Consider the following 23667-nt stretch of genomic DNA (forward strand, 5'->3'; position numbering starts at 1 on the left):
AGACTTGGGGTTTTTTCTGGGATAATTTCTGATCCTAATTTGAAGGGCACTGTGACTGTATGAGCACTTGTGGTGTGATAGTAATGACATTCTGGAAACGATGGGGAGGGATTTTGAATGTGGGATTACTGGGCAGTCACTCCTCTTCCTCCAGACTGTTAACACACTTGAGGTTTTAAATTTGTATTTTACCTCCCATGGAAATAAAATTTTAAACAGCAAACACATTTCCAGGCCATCACTACAGAACAAGACTTTTTTTTGTGATTTAAAAAATAATTGCTGAGAAAGCTGAGTGTCTGCTCCTGTCTAAGTACAACAACAGATCCTGAAAGCTGAGATGAATATTTCAGCTAGGATATCTTTGGATTCAGAGGGAACCTGAGCCAGATGAAGGGTTCTTGTTGCAGCCTTTGCTCCATCCCTGTCCCTGGAGTATCTGGAAATGGACACAAACACTTCTCCTTCAGGACTGGATGGCACCTGCAAATTTGCAATGGAAAGCAAACAAAGAAAGCAGGGAGGCAGACAGAGAACAATGCACATGGCTGAGGGGGAGGTTTTATTGTTGATATTGGGGCTGCTGGGTCAGAACAACATCAAAAAATACCTTGTACAGAAAGAGGCTGAAGTAAATGATGGAGGGAGAGCCTGAGCTGTCAGCTGCCACCTCCATGTGTCTGCTGGTATCATTCAAACTCTGTACAGACAAATGCTGAGTAAAAATCATTAATCTCACTTGTCACATGCTCTTTGTGCACCTGCAAAGTTGAAGGTGCTGCTGGTGATACCTGAAAACTGATAATCTGCACTTCATGTATCATAGAAACATGGAGTGGCAGAAGGGTTTGGGATGAAAGGAATCTGAAAAATCATTTAATTCCATGGACAGGAAGACCTTCCACTAGACCAGACCTTTTTTTTTTTTCTTCACAGCACCTTTCACAGAAAAAATACAACTATTTCATATGCTTGTGTATGGAATGATTATTGTAATTTATTTATTTTTCTTGGGAACAGATGTTGCATCACAGGACAAGCAGTAGGAACAGATATTCTCTGTTGTCCAGAGAAGCCTTGGCTGTCCTTGGATCCCTGGAAGTGTCCAAGGCCAGGCTGGATGGGCTTGGAGTAACCTAGGATAGTGAGAGCTGTCCCTGCCCATGGCAGAGAGTTGGACTGGATGACCTCTAAAGTCCTTTCCAACCCAAACGATTCTATGATTCCGTGATGATTCTATGATATTCCAGCTGCCTTCTCTCCCACCAAACAATGGCTAATTTCCTCCAGACAATCCATTACCAACCACATTGACATTTCAAGTTAATGATGCTCTCTGGGTGGTTCCATATTGATAAGGGGCCCTCCCAGTGGTCAGGCGGGCAGGCACAGCTATTTGTCCCCTTGTTTTTTGTGCCCCCGAGCCATTGTTCAGGTTTAGCCACGTGCAGAGGTCAGGCTGTACCTGCTGCCTTCCCCTGCCACCCCTGCCAAGGTTCCCCAGACAGCCCCAGCTGCTCCCACTGCCCTATAAATGCCAGGGTGCTCCCTCCTCCCCTGCCCAAAGGTTCTGGTATTGTGGCCCTGTCTCCAGGCTGCAGCTGAGACCTTCCACCATGAAGCTCTTCTCCTGCCTCATGGCTCTCCTGCTTTTCCTCCTCCAGGCTGTTCCAGGTAAGGGGCAAGCCCCACGCTGGGGTTTGCCTGTGCAGGAGGCACAGCTCGCTCGTGTGGTGGTGCAGAATGTTCTCCTCATCTCCTTTTCTTAGAACAGTTCCCTTTTTCTAAAAGCAGAAGTGAAAAGTTAACCTGTGGGGAGCAGGTGTCACACCAGAACCTCCCCACACAAGCTTCTGCCAAGTATTGGGTCTTATGACTCTTTGAAATGTTTTTTGTGGCACTATTGGATGGTGGCACCATGGAAATCACCTCCTCTTCTAACCCCAGGGTTAAAATTGTCCCCTCTGTGTGGGTAGAAGAGAGCAGAGGTGTTCTCTGGTATTGTTCAGGTTGAACTGCACCACTGACTTCAGCTGTCTGAATATTCTGGTTCCCTTTCCTCAGCCCTTCTGCTGCACTGACTCATCTTCCGATTGTGTCTTTATCCTACCTGTTCTTCTTGCTTAATGAAACTCCTCACCTTGGAGAAGGCTTCCAGAGAAAGAAGGGACTGGGCAAACTGCTTGTTCCTGTTAATTGAGCCAGATCCTGCTTTTGGGGTTTTTTAAAAGCCATAATTTTATCTCCAGGACATGTGATGACCTTGCATGTCCCTTGCATGTCCCTGCAGCACTGCAGTCACAGAACTCAGAAGCAGCCAAGGCTGGTCTGTCCCTTCCCATTATAGCACAAATTGCCAGGATATGTTCAGAAAATTGACATCAACCTCTATGTTTCACTCCAGTTGTACAAAAAACCTTCTTTTAAATGCTCTGAGGTCCTATGAGTTCCTCCAGACTTCTGGGTTTTGGGGGTATTTGTGTCAGATCCCTAACTGGGGTCTGTGGGGTTTCAGCAGGAGGAATGGAGATAAGAATGGACTGATCCTGCAGGACAACTGGGAATCCCATTCCCCCTGTGTTGGGAAGGATGAAAGTTTGACAAGAAAGTCTCACAGACACATGTGCTTAGCAGAAAGATTTTTGAATGTAGAATCTGATGAAGGAATAGAGATGGAAGCAAGTTTTGATATAGAAGAAAAGAATTGCTGAGTCTTACTGGATAACTAAGGAGGCAAAAGTTATGTTAGTCAGAAGGGGTTTTTATGACTTAGAGCAAATCCACCTCAAACAAGAAGATATTTTTACCAAGCAGAAAGAGAGCACAGGCAAACAAGACTGCCAATGTTGCAACTAGAAAAAAGGTCTCGGAATTTTCCACTGCAAGAAAACTGAAAAACAACTTCTAGCTTAAACTGTAATGTACTAACTTTTAGTGATTGGAGAACAGTAACATGAATATGGTAATTATAGTAGTTATGATAGGCTATAGATAATAGTTAAGGTATAGATTGGCTCTACTGTATTAAGATGCTCAGCAAAGAAAAGTACATAATGCAGTGTAACCAAAAGGAAAGTATATAATGCATTGCAACCAAAACCAAAGGGTCTCCAGGCCTGGCTGCAGCTGGAGCTGACAGCTGTAGGCACAGCTCTGTCACCCACCACCCTGGACTGCTGTAACCTCTTGGATGGAATAAACTGCATTTTGAAGAGCCACCTGGAGTCCCACATCCCTCATTTTGGCTCTTACACCCCTGTAGGTCTCGGCTTGCCCAGGGACACCTCGCGTTGTTTGGAATACCACGGCTACTGCTTCCACCTGAAATCCTGTCCGGAGCCCTTCGCTGCCTTCGGGACTTGCTATCGGCGCCGGAGGACCTGCTGTGTTGGTACGTGTGGGAACCCTGCCCTGGAGGGAAAATTCGGAGAGAAATGGCTGAACTCAGCAAAGCAAACTTTGCCTCCAAATCACAGAATCACAAAATGGGTTGGGTTGGATGGGAACTCAAATCCATCATCTCATGGTGAACTCATCCAGTTCCACCCCCTGCCATGGGCAGGGACACCTTCCACTATCCCAGGGTGCTCCAAACTCCATCCAGCCTGCCCTGGACACTTCCAGGCATGGGGTCTAAGCCATCTCTTTCCATGTACAAAGATGGACCTGTGTGTTCCTCCACTGACCCCAGTGTGGAGCCTTTGGGGCTGGCCAAAAGAACCCAAAGCTCTACATCCAACTGGAGAAATAAAATAAAAGTTTTGGCCCACAGAGAGTCTTCTTTCCTTGGTAAATCTTCCTATAATTATCTGTTGGGGGGCTGCTGGCTGCACCCACCCTGCTGGGCTTAATAGGTGCCAACTGACCCTGTTATTTTATCTGAATCTTCCCAGAATTGCTTGTTTTTGGTGCTTCTCAGTAGATAATCCTCAGCATAAATCATTCATGAATATATACTTTAGAAACAACTGTGTTAATCCCAAAGTTCCTCTGATCCAGCATCCTGGCCAGAAGTGGATATTTCCTTGCACTCACTCTGTGTGTGTAAAGTGACCACAACCACATAATTACATTTCCTTATATGTTATGTTATGTTATGTTATGTTATGTGTTATGTTATGTTATGTTATGTTATGTTATGTTATGTTATGTTATGTTATGTTATGTTATATGTTATGTTATGTTATTCTGGATTTTGTGAAATTGCAGCTCGGGATTTTTAGATTTAGACATCCTTGTGTTTAAAAGTTCTTACTGGATGTTTTTCCCCCAGGTTAGGAATTCCATTTATTTTAAAACCTGATCCCTCATAATTTTATTCAGTGCCACCGACTTGAAATGTAGTCATTCTGCATCCATCTTTTTCACAGGTCTACAATATCTTTCCCTCAGTTAATTCTTTTCCAAGCTGGTGGGTCACAAATTCCTTCTTTTACAGAAGTGCTGTGATAAACCCCAAAGTTCATCTTTGTGTCTTTGCTTTTGGAGACACAGTAAGCAGAATTTCCCAACAATTTTTGTGTATGAGATGGTTTGGATGGCAGTGTCAGGTTTCCTGGTTTGACTCAACCCCTCTGAATTGCAGACACCACATCCAACTTCCACATCTGCCAGGATGAGGGGGGCCATTGTGTGCCCCCAGAAATCAGATGTCTGCAAGAGCAGGAGGGGCTCTGCCCTCGCAGGGGATGGAAGTGCTGCACAGAAGTGTGACAAGGACCTCGTGGGACTGCAGAAAACCATGGGAGTGAGCAGACAAGAAAGCAAACAAACTTTATGCTAAGTGTTGTAGATGTGTCTGCTGTTCTCCACATGCAAAGTGTGTAATTAACTAGAGGTGACACGTGTCTTTATATAAAGAAGGCAATAAATGATGTATAAACAGGTGTAACAGTCATTTATTTATGGAAAGAGGCAGAATGTCTCTCTATTACACCCACATGCAGAATTGCACAAAAATTTGCTGTTGTATCCTTGGAAACCCCATCCCTTAATCCTTCTTACCAGCCTAATCTTATTTACCAGGTTTGATTTTACACTTGGATGCTTTAGAGGACTGAGGACACTTAATCACAGAATCATTAAGGCTGGAAAAGATCTCCAAGGTCATCGAGTCCAACCTGTGACTGATCCCCACCTTGTCACCCAGCCCAGAGAGCCGAGTGCCACATCCAATCATTCCTTGGACACTTCAGGGAGCAGCTGAGGGAGCTGGGGAAAGGGGCTCAGCCTGGAGAAAAGGAGGCTCAGGGGGGACCTTGTGGCTCTGCACAACTCCCCGACAGGAGGGGACAGCCAGGGGGGTCGGGCTCTGCTCCCAGGGAACAGGGACAGGAGGAGAGGAAATGGCCTCAAACTGACAAGGGAGACTCAGATTGGACATCAGGAGGAATTTCTGCATGGAAAGGGTGGTCAGGTATTAAAACAGGGTGCCCAGTGCAGTGATGGAGTCCCCATCTCTGAGGGATTTAAAAGAGAGACAGATGTGGCATTTGAGGACATGATTTAGTGGTGGCTTGGGAGAGCTGGGGAATGGTTGGACTCGATGACCTTGGAGGCCTTTTCCAACCTAAATTACTCTGATTTTAATTACGTTGTTCTGTTTGGGTATTTTTTTTTAGGGAGAAAGGGGCTTTTAATTTTACTCTTTAGCCTGCCAGTTTAAGATGTGTTCACAGAGCAGTTTTATTGCCACAGCTGAAGGGACAGCAAACAGCAGGGCCAGGCAGGGCAGCTGGAATATCACATTTCACAGCCAGCACTGCACACTCACCACAGATTTACCACCATGAGGTGCACTGCTGAACTAACAGCTCTTCCACCAGCACTGTGTGCTCATCACACCCTCAGGAATGAAGCCTCCCAAATTCCTTGGAAGCCAAAGCTGGGGAAAAAAAAATAACACCCAGGTTTCAGCTGGACAAAATATTCACACGAGCTCAGATTAAAAATTAATCACTCCCAGCCTGCGTCCTTCTCCTCCTTGCAGATCCTCAGGACTCTTCCCTTGCTTCCCTCCTCCCTGTCACTTCCAAGGGACTTTGATGCAGGTGAAGGGCAGAGGATCTCCCTGAGTTTCTTTTTTCCCTGCTGGAATTCTACCAGCTGCCAAGGAGAGGAATCAGGAAAGCCAGTAACCTGTGACTGTGAAAAAAAGTCATCATTGTTTGGAGCAGCAGAGCTGGGTCAGAACGACACAAAACGGTTTCTCAGCAGCAAATGTTACTTTGAGGACTGGAATGTAATTAACTCCTGCCTACTCCTCCCCTCTTCCAGGATGCCATCCAGCATGCCAGCAGCACACAGAGGCTTCTGTGAAATGTCATTCCCAGCCCTGGGATTTTCCAGCAGAGCCAAAGGAATGGGGTTCCTCGTGCTTGTTTTCATATTCATCTCCCTGACCCAGCACGGTAAGACCAGGAAGGCCTGGGGTGGTGAACAGGATATCTGGGAACAGGGATAATCTTTCTTCACTGTGTGATAGCGACTGAGGAAAGGTTTTCTGGGTGAGAGAGTGGGTGAGGTACTTTGGGAAAATTCATTATTTAATCCCTTGGGGGAATACAAAAAATGAGCAGGGAGGAGGCTGTGAAAATGGGGCACATCACTGAGTTAGGGGAAGCCCTAAAGGAGAAGCTCTGTGCTCTGGGAAAATGTTCCTGCCTTTTCTCAGGCTGCAGTTGCCTCCTTGGCAGGGAGAGGACAGCCCCTCTGACCTCCCATGCACGGTCTTTGCCAACATCCTGAGAAAACAACTCCGTGATAAAACATTCCTTGAGGGAGGTTGGCTCAGCAGCTTGGGATTTCTAACATGGATATCTGAACCTGGGATGGGGATCCTGGTGTGTGCCCAGGCTCTCTGTGTGCTCCCAGTGCTGGCTTGGCTGGCTGGGAACACGGTGCCAGAAGGAACCCCACTAATTTTATCCATGAATTTGCTACTCCCTTGTCCAGGAGGTGCCCATGGACCAGACAGCTGTAACCAGGGAGGGGGCTTGTGCCGAGTGGGAAGCTGTGTTTCTGGGGAATACCTGGCTCAGTTCTGCTTTGAACCCGTCATTCTCTGCTGCAAAAATCTGCCAGCTGCCACCACAGAGAGCTGAAGGTTTCCAGAGGAGCCACTGCAGCACATGGAGAGCTGCAGGATCCACTGGCACAGCATGAGCAGCTGCTGGGAAGTTTTTGTGGTTTCTGTGGCTGTGGATTCACTCATGGAACTCCTGAACACTTTGGTTTTGCTGTAACTTTTTTAGGAAATGCTGTGTGACAAGAAGAAACTGGGGCCACTCATATCTGTGGCCCTTTTGGGACTCTTGATTGTTATCTGACATGCTCAGGCAAAAAAATTGCCTTTCTGCTTTATCTGAAACCAATAAACCTGAGGTTTAACAAAGCAGCAAGTGCCCACCTGTGGGAGTCAGCAATGCTGCCAGTGGTGGGATGGCACTGAGCAGGAGTGACCACAGCATTCCTCACCTCCCCAGAACACCAGGGGGACTCTGTGCTTTATTTCCCTTCCCAGATGCAATGGGGAAAGTCGTTTTGGCATCACTTTTGGTGCAAAAGGCACCTGGTTTGACATAAAGGCGAGTGTGGTCTGTGCTTCTCAGGCAAGATCCACCCCCATCCACTTCTCCTTTCCAGGCTGTGCCAGGTTCTCAAGGCAGTCATGGAATCCCAGAATGGATTGGTACATTAAAGATCATCTCATTGCCATGGGCAGGGACACCTTCCACTATCCCAGGGTGCTCCAAGCCCATCCAGCCTGGCCTTGGACAATTCCAGGGATCCAGGGGCAGCCACAGCTTCTCTGGGCACCCTGTGCCAGGGCCTCACCACCCTCACAGGGAGCAATTTTTTTTTCCCCCTAAATCCCAGGTTTACTTGTTTTAAACATGGTGGGGAGGGGATCTGAAAGCTGCATCCCATTGCCCTGACAGGCTGCCCTCCACCCACAGACTGCATTTCTGATGCAACTCCTTTCCCTTTTGGTCACCCAGCCCCAAGGAAATCAGCCTCTTTGTCCCTCACATCTTTCTTCCTATGAACTCCCTCAGCCTAAATTAATTTTCTGTCCAAATCCCCTCTCAGCCCTTCTGTGTCTTTTCAACACAAAATTTTGACACTTCCCTGCCTTTGTCAGCTCCTGGTCTCCCTTTCCAGGTAAAATATTTCTCTCTGGGTCAATCATTTCTGTGAAAGCAAGGAAACAATGATGTAATGAGAGAGCTATGCCAACCAGCTGAGGCACTGGTCAGACAGAGCCAGGGAAAAGTCTTCTCTGGGAGATGAAATTCTTGTTCTGATGAATCAAACAGGAAAATTCCCACTGACCTCACCAGGGTCAGGCCCCAGTGCCAGAGGAATGACAATTCATTCATCCAAGAGCCTCCATTCACTGATGAGCAGCCCAGCTACTCTCCTCAAGTCATCACTGGGACACCAGTGATGCCAGTGGTCCCCTGGAGATCCCCTGAAGCTGGATGAACCCTCAGGAGAGCCAGATAACCCAGAGCTGGGGAACTGATTCTGAAAAGAGGGACAGGGCTGAATCCAGAGGCAAATTCCTGCCCATGCCCAGCCCATGCCTCTGACGCACGCGGACGAACGAGGACAGCACAGGGAGGCCTTGGGGTCAAGGCACCTCTCCAAATCAAACAGTTTATTTCTCACATTCATCCACAGGGTTCATCGTTCCTGCAACTCATCTGGGAATGCTCAGCCATCCTGGTTACAGCCTGGTTTCCAAGGAAAGTGAGGAGTGAGCTCTTGCATCTCGCCTTGCACATTTCTCTCATTGTCACTGGGCCCCTGATATGCTTCAGACTTACTGGCCAGTCCACCAGGAAAGGTGGAAAAACTCACTTTATAGGGAATATTGTCCTTCTGGCACTGGTCTGTCCCTCACAGGTATGATCCCACTGTCCCACTGCTGTGTGTTCCCTTGTTTGCTGATCTGGATGGAAATAACCTTAAAAAACACCAAACCACAATCCAACAACAACCAAAAAAATAAACAAAAATCCATCATTATTTCTGCCCAATGAATAAGATGAACTGAATCCCCTTCCAGTCTCACAGAGAGAAAGGAGAGAGAAAGCACCAAGGATAGGGTGGATGGTGGAGAATGGCATTCCCAGACTTTATAAAACTATTTCTTGATGTGGTTTCTTTACCCCTGAACTCACCTGGGGCAAAGCAGCCAGCTCAGCTCAGCTCATGGGGACTTGTCACTATATGACATGAAACAACACAACACGGACACTGTGCTGTTTTTAAGGTAAAAAAGGGAAGTTTATTTTCTGACTCTAACATTTATAGATTTCCAAAAGTGCCAGTGGATTGGAGGGTGAAAGTGCCACCGCTCCAATGACACTGGACAAACCAACAGTCCATCATATTTCTCCTCCTCCATAAAAGAATGAAAAACAATGAGTTATTTACATAAAGTGTGAGAGGAAGTTCATTACAAGAATGTCAACATCAGAAGGCTGAGAAAGTCTTAAAAAATCAGGGTGACAGGAAGTTGCTTGAACAGCAGCATGAGCTGCTTTGGTGTAAGTGTATGACAGGGAATGCTGCTCAAAATAATTAAACCCTGGTTGGAGTAGCCTGTAAACCCTGGGGAGGAGGAAGAATCATAAATTCATCACAGAATCCCAGGATGGTTTGGGTTGGAAGGGACCTTAAAGATCATCCAGTTCCAACACCCTGCCATGGGCAGGTAAAAGCCAAATGAAGAAGGGGGTTTTGGTGGGAAATTCTTGATTGAGCCTTGAACTCCAGCTGTCTGTATCTGATAGAGCTCAGAAAGCTACAAATTGGGGTTCTTTAGCATTACCTCAGCAGACCTATACCTAAAGGAGATGCAAAAATCATCCAGACATCTTGGTGTGCCTATTTGGGATCTCTGCAGCCACGCAGACAGCCAAGATAGAGCTCTACCCTCATGCCAGGTCTGTCACCCAGCACAAGCCTCCTGCATAACTGGGGATTTCAGTCCATCAAAGCATGGCATGGATTCCCTCAGCAGGATTTGTTTGCTGTTCCCAGGCAACAGGACAGTGTTTGTTTGGCAAAGAGAGCCAAATCCTCCTCTTCTGCCCTAAAAACGTCACTGTGATGTGCAATCAGGAGCAGGATGGGGCTGGCTGGGCTCCTGCTTGGGGAAGCTGAGATGCCAAACCCATGGGCAGCCCCTTGGATCCAGGCTGTCCCTCACATCCCTGGCAATCCCACACAAACCAGTGCAACCCCCGGCATGCCTGGATCTTCCTTCACCCCCACATAAAGAGAAAAGGGGTCACATTCCAACATCCCACCCGGAGCTCTTCCAAATCCTGTGGGGTGAAAGGAATCACCAGAGCACAGCCCAGCTCCGGGGCATGCTGGGGAGATCAAACAGCCCAGGATTCTGAGGCTGCACCTACATGAGTAAATCAAATCACGTGAGGCTCAGAAGTCAGTGGCTGCTCAAATGTGCTGCCAGAAAATGAACTGTTTTCCACTCTGTTCCTTGGCACGGTTTGGAGGTGGGCACATGCCAGGAATGATCAATAATTCACACCTGGATGTGGCCCTGCACTGGAAAGGAGAAGTTGATTGCACAAGGTGTGCTCTGGCCATTTTCTGTGGGGCAAAAACATCATTTCTTGCTGTGTCCAGCTCTGGGGGCCTCTACTTGAGACAGACATGGACCTGTTGAAGAGAGTTCTGAGAAGGCCATGAGGAGTGGTCTGGAACAAGAGCCATGGGGGTTTCTGGACCAGGGCTGAGCCCAGAGCTGAGCCCACAATAATTTATTCAGAGGTTGAATTGCAGGGCTCTATCAGTGCTTGCTTGTTTGGCAAAATGCTGGCAGTGGGATTGGGAGAAGGAGGTGCCATCACAAGCTGGATAAAGGGTTCATTCACCCCAGGAATTGCTCCTGCTGGCAAAAACTTATCCCAGTTTGCATTTAAAATAAAAACTTATCCCAGATGCATTTAAAAATCAGCCTGCTCAGGTCCTGGCCTGAAGGCAATGAAGTCAGTGGAAACATCCCTCCCATTTGGGGCCAGAGAGCAGATATAGATTGATTCAACTCCTCCCAGCCCCAAAACCTCTCAAGCACCCAGGAGCCCATTCCTGTGCCATGTGTCTGAGCACAGATCAGCCTTTGTGCATGGTGAGCTCTGAAAAAAGACATCTGCTGGCAGGTTGGGGAGCAGGAGAGGGTGGGAGGCTGCTGGGCCAGCCCCAGTGGGCTCACCAGAGGCTGAGGCCAACACAGCAGCAGGACCATGCCAAGGGGAGCCAGACCAGCTGTTGTACAAGCAGTTGCCCAAGGGACAGAGGTTTCCTGCTCCTGATTTTCTGGAGGAAATCTGTTTTTTGTTGGTACTGTATAGTCCTGGATTTCTTTCCCAAGGCACGTTCTGCAGCTCAACCCATGTACCCCAGCTGCAGAGCTGGGGTTTGTAGTGGTGTGGAGGATGCAGCTTGGTCCCCATGGAGCCTGCAGCATCCAAACAGCTCCAGGCACAAATCCCCCTCTGCAGTGGTGCTGCTCCCAGCACGGGAGAGCAGCTGAGCTGGAGACAAACACCTGGAGCTTTGCCATCCAACACTGGGAACATCATGGCCACGTGGTACCCTGGCCCCGTGCTCCACATCCTCTCTGGAGAACACCAAACCATCTGCACACACATGCTCAGACACTGCAGGTCACACACTCAGAGCAGGACACTCACAGGAGCATCCACACGTTCCTTCCTGCTTGGGCTGCAGCTCAAGGACTGCTGTCTCCTTTCTGCTGGATAAGCTCTGCCCAAAGTCTTTGCTTTGGAAGTTCTTCCCTGTGAGGGTGGGGAGGCCCTGGCAGAGGGTTCCCAGAGAAGCTGTGGCTGCTCCATCCCTGGAAGTGTCCAAGACCAGGTTGGATGGGGCTTGGAGCAGTCTGGGATAGTGGAAGGTGTCCCTACCCATGGCAGGGGGTTGAACTGGATTATCTCTAATGTCCCTTCCCACCCAAACCATTCTATGATTCCATGATTCCAGGAAATCCCCCTGCACCATCTCTCAAATTGGAGATACCAATCCTCAGAGGTACAGGGTGTGTTATTGTCTTCCACCCAGGCAGGGCATCAACATTTTTCCAGAGGCTCACACACATCCTTGCATCCAGCTCTCCCCCAGGTGGGTTCCAAGGTCCATCTCCCTTCCCAGGCTGTGCCTGGCCGGTTTGCAGGACACCCTGGTTAAGAGCTCGGTGTTCCCTGCTCCAAAGTCCAGCTGGTGAAGGTCCCTTTATCTGCACTGTTTGATGAAGGTGATCCTTGTTCTGTTCAAGCAGCCTGAAGGACACGGGGTTTGCATTTTCCAGCACCCCCTGGCATCCAGCCTGCAAAGAAAAATCCATTGAGATGACTTCTGAAAGGAAAAGGGAAGACTTGGTGATGGCCTCTGCTGCATCACCACTGTAAGAAAAATCTTTATAAAGTTTCTATTTCCTCTTCCTCCATTTGTTCTCAGCTGGGGCACATTCCTGCTCATTGTTTGCTTTGTGTTGTTTTCCCAAGTTGAAATGCAGGTCTCACCTCTACTGATTTCCTGGAACTGACCTGGAGAACTGGTACAAACCTGAGGGCCTGCCAGGATCCCTGGGAGAGCTGTAATCCACCTGCTTTCCTGATGCCCCTGAGTATTGCAGGGAGATATCCCAGCTTTCCCATTGAATGAGTACATAAATGAATAAAATATTAAATTGCAATTTTTTCTTGGCAGTTGTAAACAAAACCTTGGCAAGCATCCTCTCTGCAGCCTGGAAGTTGGGAAATTGAAGCAGATCCATGATTTTTTTAAGGATCCCATTGTTTCCAAGCCAGCTCTGTGTGCTGGGGAGTGCTGAGGAGGAGACTCTGGATTTTTTCATGCTTGACTGTGTCAGTGCTAAACACAGAGAGTGAGAGCTGGAAATATTAAAAAAAAAAAACCAAAACCAAACCAAAACACAACATTTTGATACTGCAAACACTTGGACTGGATTTCAACATCACATGCTCGAGCCTACACACACAGAGCCAGACTGGGTCAGTCCCAACATCCTGTCTCCAGCAGCAAGCAGTAGCAGACTCCCCAGTGCTCAGTGTAATTGTCAACAAAACCCCGATTTTTCCGTCCACTTTTTGGTCTTTTTCCTCTGGTTTTTTGCTTTTTTCCCCCTCTCTGTCTGTAACACGATGTGACTGAGAGCAGGCACACCCCATGCAACTGTTTGCCGTCATGTTGAAATGCACCTGAGATTGACAAAGTTCCCTCCACTCCAGGAAAATTACACAACCCCCCTGGCCTCTATAAATCCAGAATTTCCCTCTTATTCCTCTCTTTAGGGCCCTTCACTCCTCCTCAGGGTGGAACCTCCACCCACACCGAGCCATGAGGGTTCTCCTGCTGCTCTTTGCAGTCCTTGTCATTCTCCTCCTCCAGGGCGCTCCGGGTAAGGACAAAATCCTCACAGGGCTTCCTGCAGGACGGTGGAGAGGGAAAAGGCAGGTTCCTACTCTGCTGAGGTAGAAGAGGGCAAGACAGGGTCCCCAAGTCAAGGCTGAGCTCACTCATGCTTCCAAGGAAAAAATTTCTCCTGGGATGGTCTCCGTGAAGTTCCTGCATGCAGCTGCCCTGAGTTCACAGGTTGTGCATCCCCTCCTCCCTGCACCCTCAAAACTCACCCAGAAATGCTGAGCCTAAGCCAGGAGCCTGAGCTTTGCTCCTGGCCAGGATAAAAGCCTCATCCTGCACCAGACAAGGAGAATCCCATTAAATTCTCCATGAGTGGAATACAGGTGTGGCAAATGCAGGAAGATGCAAGTGTGGCCAGAAGGTTGAGGGAGGTGATTTTCACCCTCTGATCTGCTCTGGTAAGATCCCACCTGCAAAGCTGCCTCCAGATTTGGGATCCTCAGCATCAGAATCTGATGGAGCAAGTCCAGAGAAGGCCTTGGAGATGCTCCCAGGGCTGGAGCCCCTCTGCTCTGGAGCCAGGTTGGGAGAGCTGGGGGTATTCACCTGGGGAAATGAAGGTTTCAGGGAGAATTTAGAGCCCCTTCCAGGGCCTAAAGGGGCTCCAGGAGAGCTGGAGAGGGACTTGGGATGACGGATGGAGGGACAGGACAAGGGGGAATGGTTTTAAGCTGAGGGAGGGTAGGTGTAAATTAGATATTGGGAAGGAATTGTTCCCTGTGAGGGTGGTGAGGCCTTGGCACATGTTGCCCAAAAAGGCTGTGGTATCCATCCCTGGAAATGTTCAGGGCAAGGTTGGATGGGGCTTGGATCAGCCTGGAATAGTGGAAGGTGTCCCTGCCCATGGCAAGAGGTTGGAAGTAGATGGTCTTTAATGTCCATTCCAACTTAAATAATTCTGTGTATCTTTGATTCTATAAAATCGAAACTATCTTTCAGGGGGAAAAGAAGAGGGAAAGGCAGATAGTTTACCTTTTTTTGTTTGTCTTTTGGGATTCTGGTTTGATAGAAATTTATTCCATGACTTGGCATTTTTGCTGGCTGCTTGTATACACATGTCAGAGATTTGGGTTTCATTCAGGTGTAAGGTCACTATGATGTCAGCAGGACTTTGGTGATATTATGTTTGCAGAAGGCAATCCTGATAACCAAGAAGAAGAGATTTACTTGCTTAGCCTGTTTATCTTGTAATTTATTTAACTAAAGTCCTGGGGACAATGAAGGGAGAGAGAAGGGTTTGCCCACTCCACTGGTGGTGGTGGACCCTCCAGAACCCCCAAACTTGGTGTTTCTGCTGTGTCTAAAGAGAAGCAGCACATGCCCTTTTAATCAAAACAGCAAAAGATTTGAAAAACCCAAGAAAACAAAAACACCAAAACACCAAAAAGCCAAAAAAAATCTCATAAGGAAACAATAGGTGAAACAACTGTTCCAAAAGGCACTTCTATGTCCAGCCTCACCTAACTCATCCAACATAACACAGCCAACCCAAACCTGGCTGTCTCACCCAGGCCAGTCTTTAGGAGACTCCCAGTGCTTGCTCGATGGAGAAACTCCTCCCAAGCACATCTGATCCTCACCATGGAACCACCTGAACTTCCCTGCTGCCAGCTGAGAGCATCCCACGCTCAGCCACCAACACCAGTGGAGTTCCCAGTAGGTTTTAGAGCTCTGAGTAGGTTCCAGCTCTCCTAATCAGGTGTCCTCTCCTCTTTCCCCAGCAGCCAGAGGCCTTTCAGACACCCAGCAGTGCAGAAGCAACCGTGGCCACTGCCGGAGGCTCTGCTTCCACATGGAGCGCTGGGAAGGGAGCTGCAGCAGCGGCCGCCTGCGCTGCTGCCGGTGACAGCAGCCACCCCAGGGGGCTGTGACAGCCCCAGGAGAGCCAGCCCAGCGATCCTGCAGCCAGAACTGTACACAGGACCTGCCCTCAGGCACCTCCGTGCCTCCACGTGCAGCTCGGTTTGTCCAGCACCAATAAACCTCTGGGTTTGCTGCGTCCTGCTGGATCTGTGAGCTTCCCCCCAAGATGGAGCACCCTGCCTGCCACTCGGGGGCTGATGGTGCTGGAGGTGCACTGGGGTGCTGAATCCTGGGGGATCCAAATTGTCTGCACAAAGGTGGCAGATGTGGTGTGTGACCGTGTTCACAGGGGTCCCAGGATGAGGGAAGAGACAAGGATCTGACTCCACGTTTCAGAAGGCTTGATTTATTATTTTATGATATATATTATATTAAAACTATACTAAAAGAATAGAAGAAAGGATTTCATCAGAAAGCTAGCTAAGAATAGAAAAAGAAGGAATGATAGCAAAAGCTTCTGTCTCAGACAGAGTCCAAGCCAGCTGACTGTGATTGGCCATTAATTAGAAACAACTCTATGAGACCAATCACAGATCCACCTGTTGCATTCCACAGCAGCAGATAATCATTGTTTACATTTTGTTCCTGAGGCCTCTCAGCTTCTCAGGAGGAAAAAATCCTAAGGAAAGGATTTTTCATAAAACATGTCTGTGACAGTGGTGTAGGGGCAAGGGGTGTCCTTCCAGAGTGGCAGCAAGAGAGGGATCTGCTGGGCTGGTCCAAGCAGTTCTGAGACCTCTCTTTGGACCCATTCCTCCACCTCTGTCTCAGTCACTGCCTTTAACAACCTCAATTTCTAGCTCTGTTCAGAAGAGGCCATGGCAGGATTCATTTTCTTCAAGGGGATGGATCCAAGACAGTGGTATGATTTTCCCTCCAGAAGTTCCTCTTCCTTGTTGTAGTTGAGATGAAAACAATACAAAGCAACACACTCCATTTTCACAAGGCTTCAAACTGATTTTATTATAGCATGCATGCTTTTTATACATTCTTACAAAACTCATAAGTTTTCACTTCTTGCATTGGTCATGAAAGACAAAGAAAATGCTCATCGGAATAGGCAGTTGCAGGTTTCTCTTATTTATCCTTCTTTCTTTCTTGGTTTCTATGTCAACAACCTTGGTAGAAATTTTTTTGGGGTAAATATGGATCCTCTAATCAAACTTCTCACAGAAGTCACTGTAAAACCTCTTTCACTCTTCCTCTCCTATAGCAGCAAGGTGAACCTGGGTGGGTGACTCAGATTAACCAACCTGATCTCCTGGAAGGTGTCCCTGCTCATTGCAGGAATGCTGGAATAAATGACCCTTAAAGCTTCCTTCCAACCCAAACCATTCCATGATTCTGTGATCCACTTCTGTGAGGGGGTAAAGGTGGGTAAGGCCGAGAAATCCCTGTGGGGAGAACAATTCAAACAATTCACCCGGTCTCACAGGGAGTGTGGTGGGCTCTGCATCTGCCCTGCTCCTGCATGGAGCCATTCCCAGGTGAAATCATACTTCCATAGTGCAGGTGATTCCAAACTCCATCCCAGTATCACCCGGGGGGTATCACTGCCTCTTGTCCTGACAGGCTGATTTATTGAGTAGAATTAAGAGTGGGAATGAGCCAAGGCCAAGTTCACTTCCAGCAGCTCCTCACCAGGGAGTGAGTTGTTGGCTGTGGACTGTTTTCTGGAGGAAGGGGAATTGCCCACCGTGGTGTGCTCTGGAGCAGGACCCCCAAAGCAATTCCTCACCTTGGAGGTGGTGAGGAGAAAAGGAGTTGGTGTAGGACGAGCAGGAATAGAGATGAAGGAGCTGTAAGTAGAGAGTTGGCTTGAGAGAGTATTAAAATCTCCTCAAGTGAAAAGCTGGAAGATTCATCTCTGGAAAACACCCAGTGTGGTACTCAGGACATGAAAGAAATGAGGTGGGCAAAATTCCCACCCTAAAACCCCCAGCTACACACCTGGCTTCAACCTAAACCCACTCTGCTATCATCCATCCCAGAGGCACCAGTCTTGCCCTGCAGGAAACCAGTAAAACCAGTGACCCCAGGGGAGACCTGCCCCATCTCTGGCTGGGCTGTGAGCAGGGAAAGATCCCCTCCCTCCTCCCCACCATGAACTGAGGCAGTGAGGGCCTGCTGGGCTCCATGCACCCCATCCTTGCGCGTGCGGCTCTGCAGCCTGCAAACACGGTGGCAATGCTTTCAGGCAGTCCCCTCTCCTGGATGCTTGTCCTCTCCATTGTTGAGTGACACTCTGGCTCCTCAGGGGCCTCGGGAAGCTCAGCCAGAGGTTAGCAGCCACTGCGGCTCGCATGAGCCATCAGCCCCATGGAGAGATAAGGCTCCCCTTGATAACAGGACCTGCCAGAACTGAGCCTCCAGTTTTTCCACCTTTTTGAAGTCTGGCTGGTGAAGTTTTGCAGAACTTTGTCTTTTTGCCAAAGTAACCAACTTCCAGCTTCAGCCTTTGCCTTCCCTCCTTTTCCCCGGCCTCCTCCTCCTTTGCCTTCCCTCTTCCTCCTCACTCCTCCGAGCATGATAGGGATTCTGGGGGGAGGATGGACACCACGAGGGGGTGATGTCATCTGTTTTTGGCCCTTCAGAGGCTTAGACACGTCTGCCTCTACCCAGCCTGGCGCCGGGAGCAACTGGGAGCCTTCCTCTGGCAGCCGCCCCTGCGCCTTATCAGGGGCAGGGTGACATCCCGGGGCCGGGATGCCGGAGCTGCGAGGGAAAGGAGGTGGGGAGCCCCTGAACTGAGCCCTGTGAGAGGCTGTGTGCACAGGGATGTGTCTGTGTGTGTGTCTGAGCTCCCTGGCAGCAGGGAAGTGGCTCCCAGCAGGATGGAGCCAGCTATCAGCTGCAGGAGAAGGGGAAAGCGCCTCTGTGCAAAGCTCGGCCAAGCCAAGGGTGATGCTGTCACCCAGATCTGCTCCTGGGGTCTCAGGGCTTCAGCTGGTCAGAGTGACCCTGAGATGCATCAGAAAGTCTCTTTTCCCAGCCCAGCAGTTGAAGAAGGAGTCAGAACTCTTCAGTTCTTGTTCTCAAGATTGTTTATTGTTTCTTATCTATAAAATTCTTTCTCCTGTCCAGCTGAGGTCTGCTCAGCAGGTCAGACAGAGGCACTCTGCCTGCCCCTGGGGAGGTGTTATCTTTTTATACTAAAAACTACGTGTACATTATTGACCATAACTTTCCAATACCTATCACCTATGTTAGACAGTGAGTTTCTACTCTAAACCAATCCAAAAGCACCAACATCACAGCAGAAGATGGAGGCCAAGAAGAAGAAGGAGAAAGGCTGGACACGCCTAGACTCTTCCATCTTGCCCCCTGAACCCCTGCTCTAAAAACCCCAAAAAATTGATTTTTCACCCCATGATAAATTCACTATCATTCTACTTAAACTGTCGTGGCTTGCAGATCTTCATATAAGGTTGGTAATTTTTTCCATGGGTCATAATCAAAGTCACAAGCATCTTGGACTCTGTGCCAGGGTCTCTGAGCCCCCTGGCAGGGGTCCTGGCAATCCAGGACAGCGAGAGGGATGTCCTGACATCCGACACTGGGAGGGTTTAACCTCTCATGTCCCAGGCAGATAACCTGGAAAATCCATCTGAAAAAGGTTAGAAGATTGCCCTTGCCATCATAGGAGAAGATCAAGGCCGATGGAGGGAGATAAATTAATTTGTCCCATGCCCAAAGCTCAGGGTCTGGAGTGCTCTCAAGCAGAGCTAGGTACAAATTTACCATGGAAATGGTTTTGGGATGGACTTTTGCATCCTTCTCTTGATTTGGCACCTTTCTCCAAGGTGGAATGCAAAACCTTCATTCTTCATAAAATGCTAACACCACCCCCTCTTTTCTTCTCTCCCCCAGAAAAGTGGTTTGATCAAAAAAGTGTGAAATATTTTAGGCTAAATCCAGGGAAAACTGGGCTTCCTATCTCCTAAACACAGCCCTCAGAAGGGAAAAGTCTTGTGGGACATGGAGCCCAAGGACAGAGACAGTTCCGCACAGCAGTGGTCTTCAAATAAATTTAATTTTGTACTTTTTTTTTATGTTAGAAAGAATATTTTCCACCCCGTTCTGATGGATCATCATGCTCACTTTGGAGACCAGTGCACTGGAGGGAAAGGGAAATTTTGGGGAGAGCATCCACAGCCCCTAAGGACTGGGACAGAAATCTAAACAACTGGGAGGTCTCCTTCTAGTTGGAAAATCTATAAAATTGATTTTCTTTTGCTTGGAATAAATAAAGTTTTCTGCAAAAGCCATTCTCAGTTGTTGTAACTAGAGTAAGAAAATAGATACTGAAAAACTAGGAGTGCTATAAAATCAGAGGGAATGGCCTCAAGCTGTACCAGGGGAGGTTCAGGTTGGACACCAGGAGGAATTTCTCCATGGAAAAGGTGTTCAGGCTTTGGAAGGGGCTGCCCAGGGACGTTTGGAGTCCCCATGCCTGGAGGGGTCTAAGGAATGACTGGATGTGGCACTCAGTGCTCTGGGCTGGTGACGAGGTAGGGATCAGTCACAGGCTGGACTCAATGCTCTTGGAAATCCTTTCCAGCCTAAATGATTGTGTGATTCTGTGTCAAATTAACCTCTGTCACCAAACCCTGGCACTTTTTTCCATTAATAAATTGGTGTCCTGTTCATACATCCCAAAAAGGGGACTGGGAAGAAACACAGCCCCTGGCACTGCCCCATGCTGACCTCGGCTCCCCACATCAGCACAAAAGCCTGGCAGTGGCTCAGTGGCTCATCTCAGGGGCTGTGCAATAAAGCACACGTTTTTTCCTAGGCATAAATAAATGACTTCACCCTCCTGGCGAGCTGCTCTGTGCTCTTTCAGCAGCTCCACGTGGAAGAACGGCAGCGCTGGAGCAGCACAGCCCCCTCTCCCCCCCGAGAGAGCACTGGCTGATGGGGAGGCTCCAAAACAAACATCACGCTGAGCAGCTGCTGGGCTGCTCCCCAGCACAACAGCCAAGCCACCTGAAGCCAAAATCTCATGGCTCTCAGTTTGGAGATGCCCCAGACCAGGGTGGAATTTGGGGAATGTGCAGGGGAATGGCTTTGCACCCCAAATGGGAAGGGTGGATGAGGCCTTTCCCCTCTCCAGCCTCCTCCCCAGGATCACAGCTTGCAGGACCCTTCCCCAAATCCCACAGTCATTCAGGTCTTCATCCAGGACTATCCCTCAGTGCCTGGGATGGACACAAAAGCTGTCAGGAGTCTTTATTGTCCAGATCTTTGTGCTGTTATCAGCGACTCCCACACACTGGAAGTGAGATATGTGTGACAACATTTTTTCCATCAGCGAGCTTATCATGGCTGAGAAGAGTGGAAGGGGTTGGGGAGGGTGATGGAGAGGGGGAGGAGGAGGAGGAGGAGGGAGGGAGGGGAGGTGCATGGGCATGAACGCCCACCCAGCCCATCCTCCACCCACCCCATGATCCCACATCTATGGAAGAAGGAGAGGAAAATGAGAGTTTTTTGCAGTTGTGCCAGACCCAAGGCCTCCTGACCCAGCAGAGCCAGTCCTAAATTCCTTGGGTAAGATCCGAAAACACCCTTCCTGCAAAAGCATCTCTTAATTCATATGGGTGTATGTACAAATGAGGAGAGCCTCTGCAAGGATGTTGGCTGGGCTAGCAGGACCCCAAGGGGTCTGACCCCTCCTTGGTGTCAGGCAGAGCCTTCCCAGGGCAGGGGGGAGCTCCAGACAGCAGAAAGACATAAATGTGGAAAATATCTCAGCTGTACCAGACCACAACAGAGCTACTGGACCCCCAGCACTGCATCTGTGGTGGTGAACTGTGTGCTGCATCTCGCTGGGTTTCTGATGTTGTTCTGATGTTTCTCAAGTTCTGGGCCTACAACCCAGGTTTCTAGGGTAGAACCTGAAGCCTTCCCTTCCCTGTCTTCATCTGGAGGAGGTGGAGGGAGCAGAAGTAGAGGATGATTCTTTAAGACTGGAAGTTCATCCCCGGCCTGGAGGACCTGATGCCATGGTCCTGAGGCACCAAGAAACAGCAAAGTTTGTGCTGCAGGAGCTGTGGGGACAAAACCAAACCTGCAGCTGGGTGATGGGAAGATTTTAGGGAGCTACAAAACTTGGTGATAGAGATGTGGAGCTGGCAGCACTTGCCAGGGCAACACGTCCCAGTGAAGTCTGCAGGACAAGCTAAAAATACAGATGTGATTTCACAGAATCATGGATTGTTTTGGGTTGGAAGGGACCTTAAAGACCATCTCATTCCAGTCCCTTCCATGGGCAGGGACACCTTCCACTATCCCAGGTTGCTCCAAGCCCCATCTAGCCTGGCCTGGAACACTTCCAGGGACTGGGAGTCCACAACTCCCCTGGGCAACCTCATCACCCCTATAGTAAAGAATTTCTTCCTAATTTCACAGGCTCTGTACATTTGCTCTGGAAATCATTATGTTTATTCCAAGTTCATGCATATCCCAAGTTTGCCATTAGCCCCTTTTCTCCCAAAGGTCTGGGTGTCTGCTTGGCCCATAGCAGCCACTCCAAATGAAACACATTTCATTTGTGTTGGGGTGAAAAACACAGAAATTAAATAATCCCTCCCTCCAGGCTGCTGCTTTCAAGGAAAGCCAAGAAGATGCTGCTCTGGTTTTACCTCAAGGTGAGGAGCCTGGAAGTGCTGTCTTGAGACCATGGGAAGGTGATTGCCCAAAGGAACCACCTCTGGAAGCAAAGGGGAAGCTGAAGTCCCCCTTGCTGGTATGGGAACAGCTTTATCTCCCCAAGGAGGACAGTTATGGATTTGTCTGTTAGGATCTACACAATGAACAGTTAAGGATTTGCATTACGGACCCTCCAGGCTGATGTCTCCAAGGATGAGGCTGGATGACAACACAATCCTTCAATTTATGATCCATGGCCCAGGGGCAGCCCTATCAGAGCCCCAGACAGATCCTGACACAGAGCACATGGAGGGAAAACACATGGCAGGGGGAAAACGTGGATGTTTTGTCTGCCTGGGGCTGTGGCTGGTTCTGGTAGCTGGGATGGGGAGGTAGTGGCTGTGCTCCTGTGATTAATGGGAGGTTTCACCATCAGCATCGTGGCTCCCAGGCTGCCTGTTCCCTGCTATCTGCTGGGAGAGGCTGCTCTGGAGTGGCTGTCTGCTGGGAGAGGCTGCTCTTCAAGCACAGCTCGTTAGCACGGTCCCCTGGGGGGGGACAGACCGTGGTGGGCTCAGCACAGGCTGCAAAAGGGGTTTTGGGGTTTTGTGAGCTGACACGGTGGGGGATGATCCGAGGTCCTCCTTCTCAGGTTGCTGTTGATAATTGCTGCCCCAAGATGTGCAGGATGTCTCTGCTTCGGCCCGCACGTCTGAAGAATGAGTCTGGATTCTTCACTTTTCGGTCTTGAGGTTGTTTATTAATTCTTATCTATAAAATTTTCTTTCTGCCCAGCCGAGATCTGCTCAGCAGGGCAGCCACAGGCACTCTGACCGCCCCCGAGGTGGTGCTGTCCTTTTATACTATAAACTACGTATATCATATTTACACTTAATTCCCAATACCTATCACCTATGTTAGACAGCGCACTTCTACTCTAAACCAATCCCAAAGTGCCAACATCACTGCAGAAAATGGAGAGCAAGAAGAAGAAGAAGAAAGGCTGGACGTGCCCAGATTCGTCCATCATAACCCCCATACCAAAAATCCTAAAATCTACATTTTCACCCTGTGATCATTTTATTATTACACTATTCAAACCTCTGTGACTTTCAGGTCCTCATACAAAGTTGGCAACTTTCTCCAGGGGTCAAAATCAAATCCCCAGGTGTTCTGGGCAGCATGCCAGGGTCTCTGAGCCCCCTGGCGGGGTCCTCGGCAGCTCTGGACACCCAGAGGGATGTGCTGAGTTCCGACACTGCTGACTGTAGGCAGAAGCAATTCTGGCTCGAGCTAATCCAGTTATCAGCCCCCACAACAGCCCTGTCACTCACCAGAGTCACGTGGTGGAACACTGCAAAAATGCCTTCAGAGAGGGGAAGTCATCCCACCAGCCATTGTCAGTCACCAGCTGGACAATCCTGAGGTAAAAGTGGATCCCAAAATATGTGCAGGGACCTCCTGTAACTTGGGCACGGGGCAGAGATGAGTGGGTTTCTCATGGATGATCTGCAGCCGTGACTCTTTTGTCAGTCTCAGACCAAGAAATTTGGTTTGTGGATGAAGGTGGTGTAATAAAAGATGGGGAGAAGCTTTTTAGCAGAGCCTGCTGTGACAGGACAAAGGGTGGTGGTTTTAAACTAAAGGGGAGTC

The 23667-nt window shown here is 48.9% G+C and overlaps 1 protein-coding gene across 1 annotated transcript; it reads left to right on the plus strand.

Moving 5' to 3' along the window:
- The first annotated feature begins 1616 nt into the window (after positions 1 to 1616).
- LOC115902706 (gallinacin-11-like) lies at positions 1617 to 4713 on the plus strand. The gene is made up of 3 exons (XM_030946421.1): positions 1617 to 1674; positions 3263 to 3391; positions 4586 to 4713. The coding sequence occupies exons 1-3, from the start codon at positions 1617 to 1619 to the stop codon at positions 4711 to 4713; spliced, it is 315 nt and encodes a 104-aa protein (XP_030802281.1).
- Positions 4714 to 23667: the final 18954 nt, after the last annotated feature.

The sequence above is a fragment of the Camarhynchus parvulus genome, chromosome 3, assembly GCF_901933205.1.
Source record: "Camarhynchus parvulus chromosome 3, STF_HiC, whole genome shotgun sequence".
Taxonomy (NCBI): Eukaryota; Metazoa; Chordata; class Aves; order Passeriformes; family Thraupidae; genus Camarhynchus; species Camarhynchus parvulus.

Coding starts and splice junctions, on each gene's coding strand:
- LOC115902706 (XM_030946421.1), top strand. CDS start 1,617: ATGAAGCTCTTCTCCTGCCTCATGGCTCTCCTGCTTTTCCTCCTCCAG. Junction 1,675..3,262: donor CCTCCTCCAGGCTGTTCCAG/GTAAGGGGCAAG, acceptor ACACCCCTGTAG/GTCTCGGCTTGCCCAGGGAC. Junction 3,392..4,585: donor CCGGAGGACCTGCTGTGTTG/GTACGTGTGGGA, acceptor TCTGAATTGCAG/ACACCACATCCAACTTCCAC.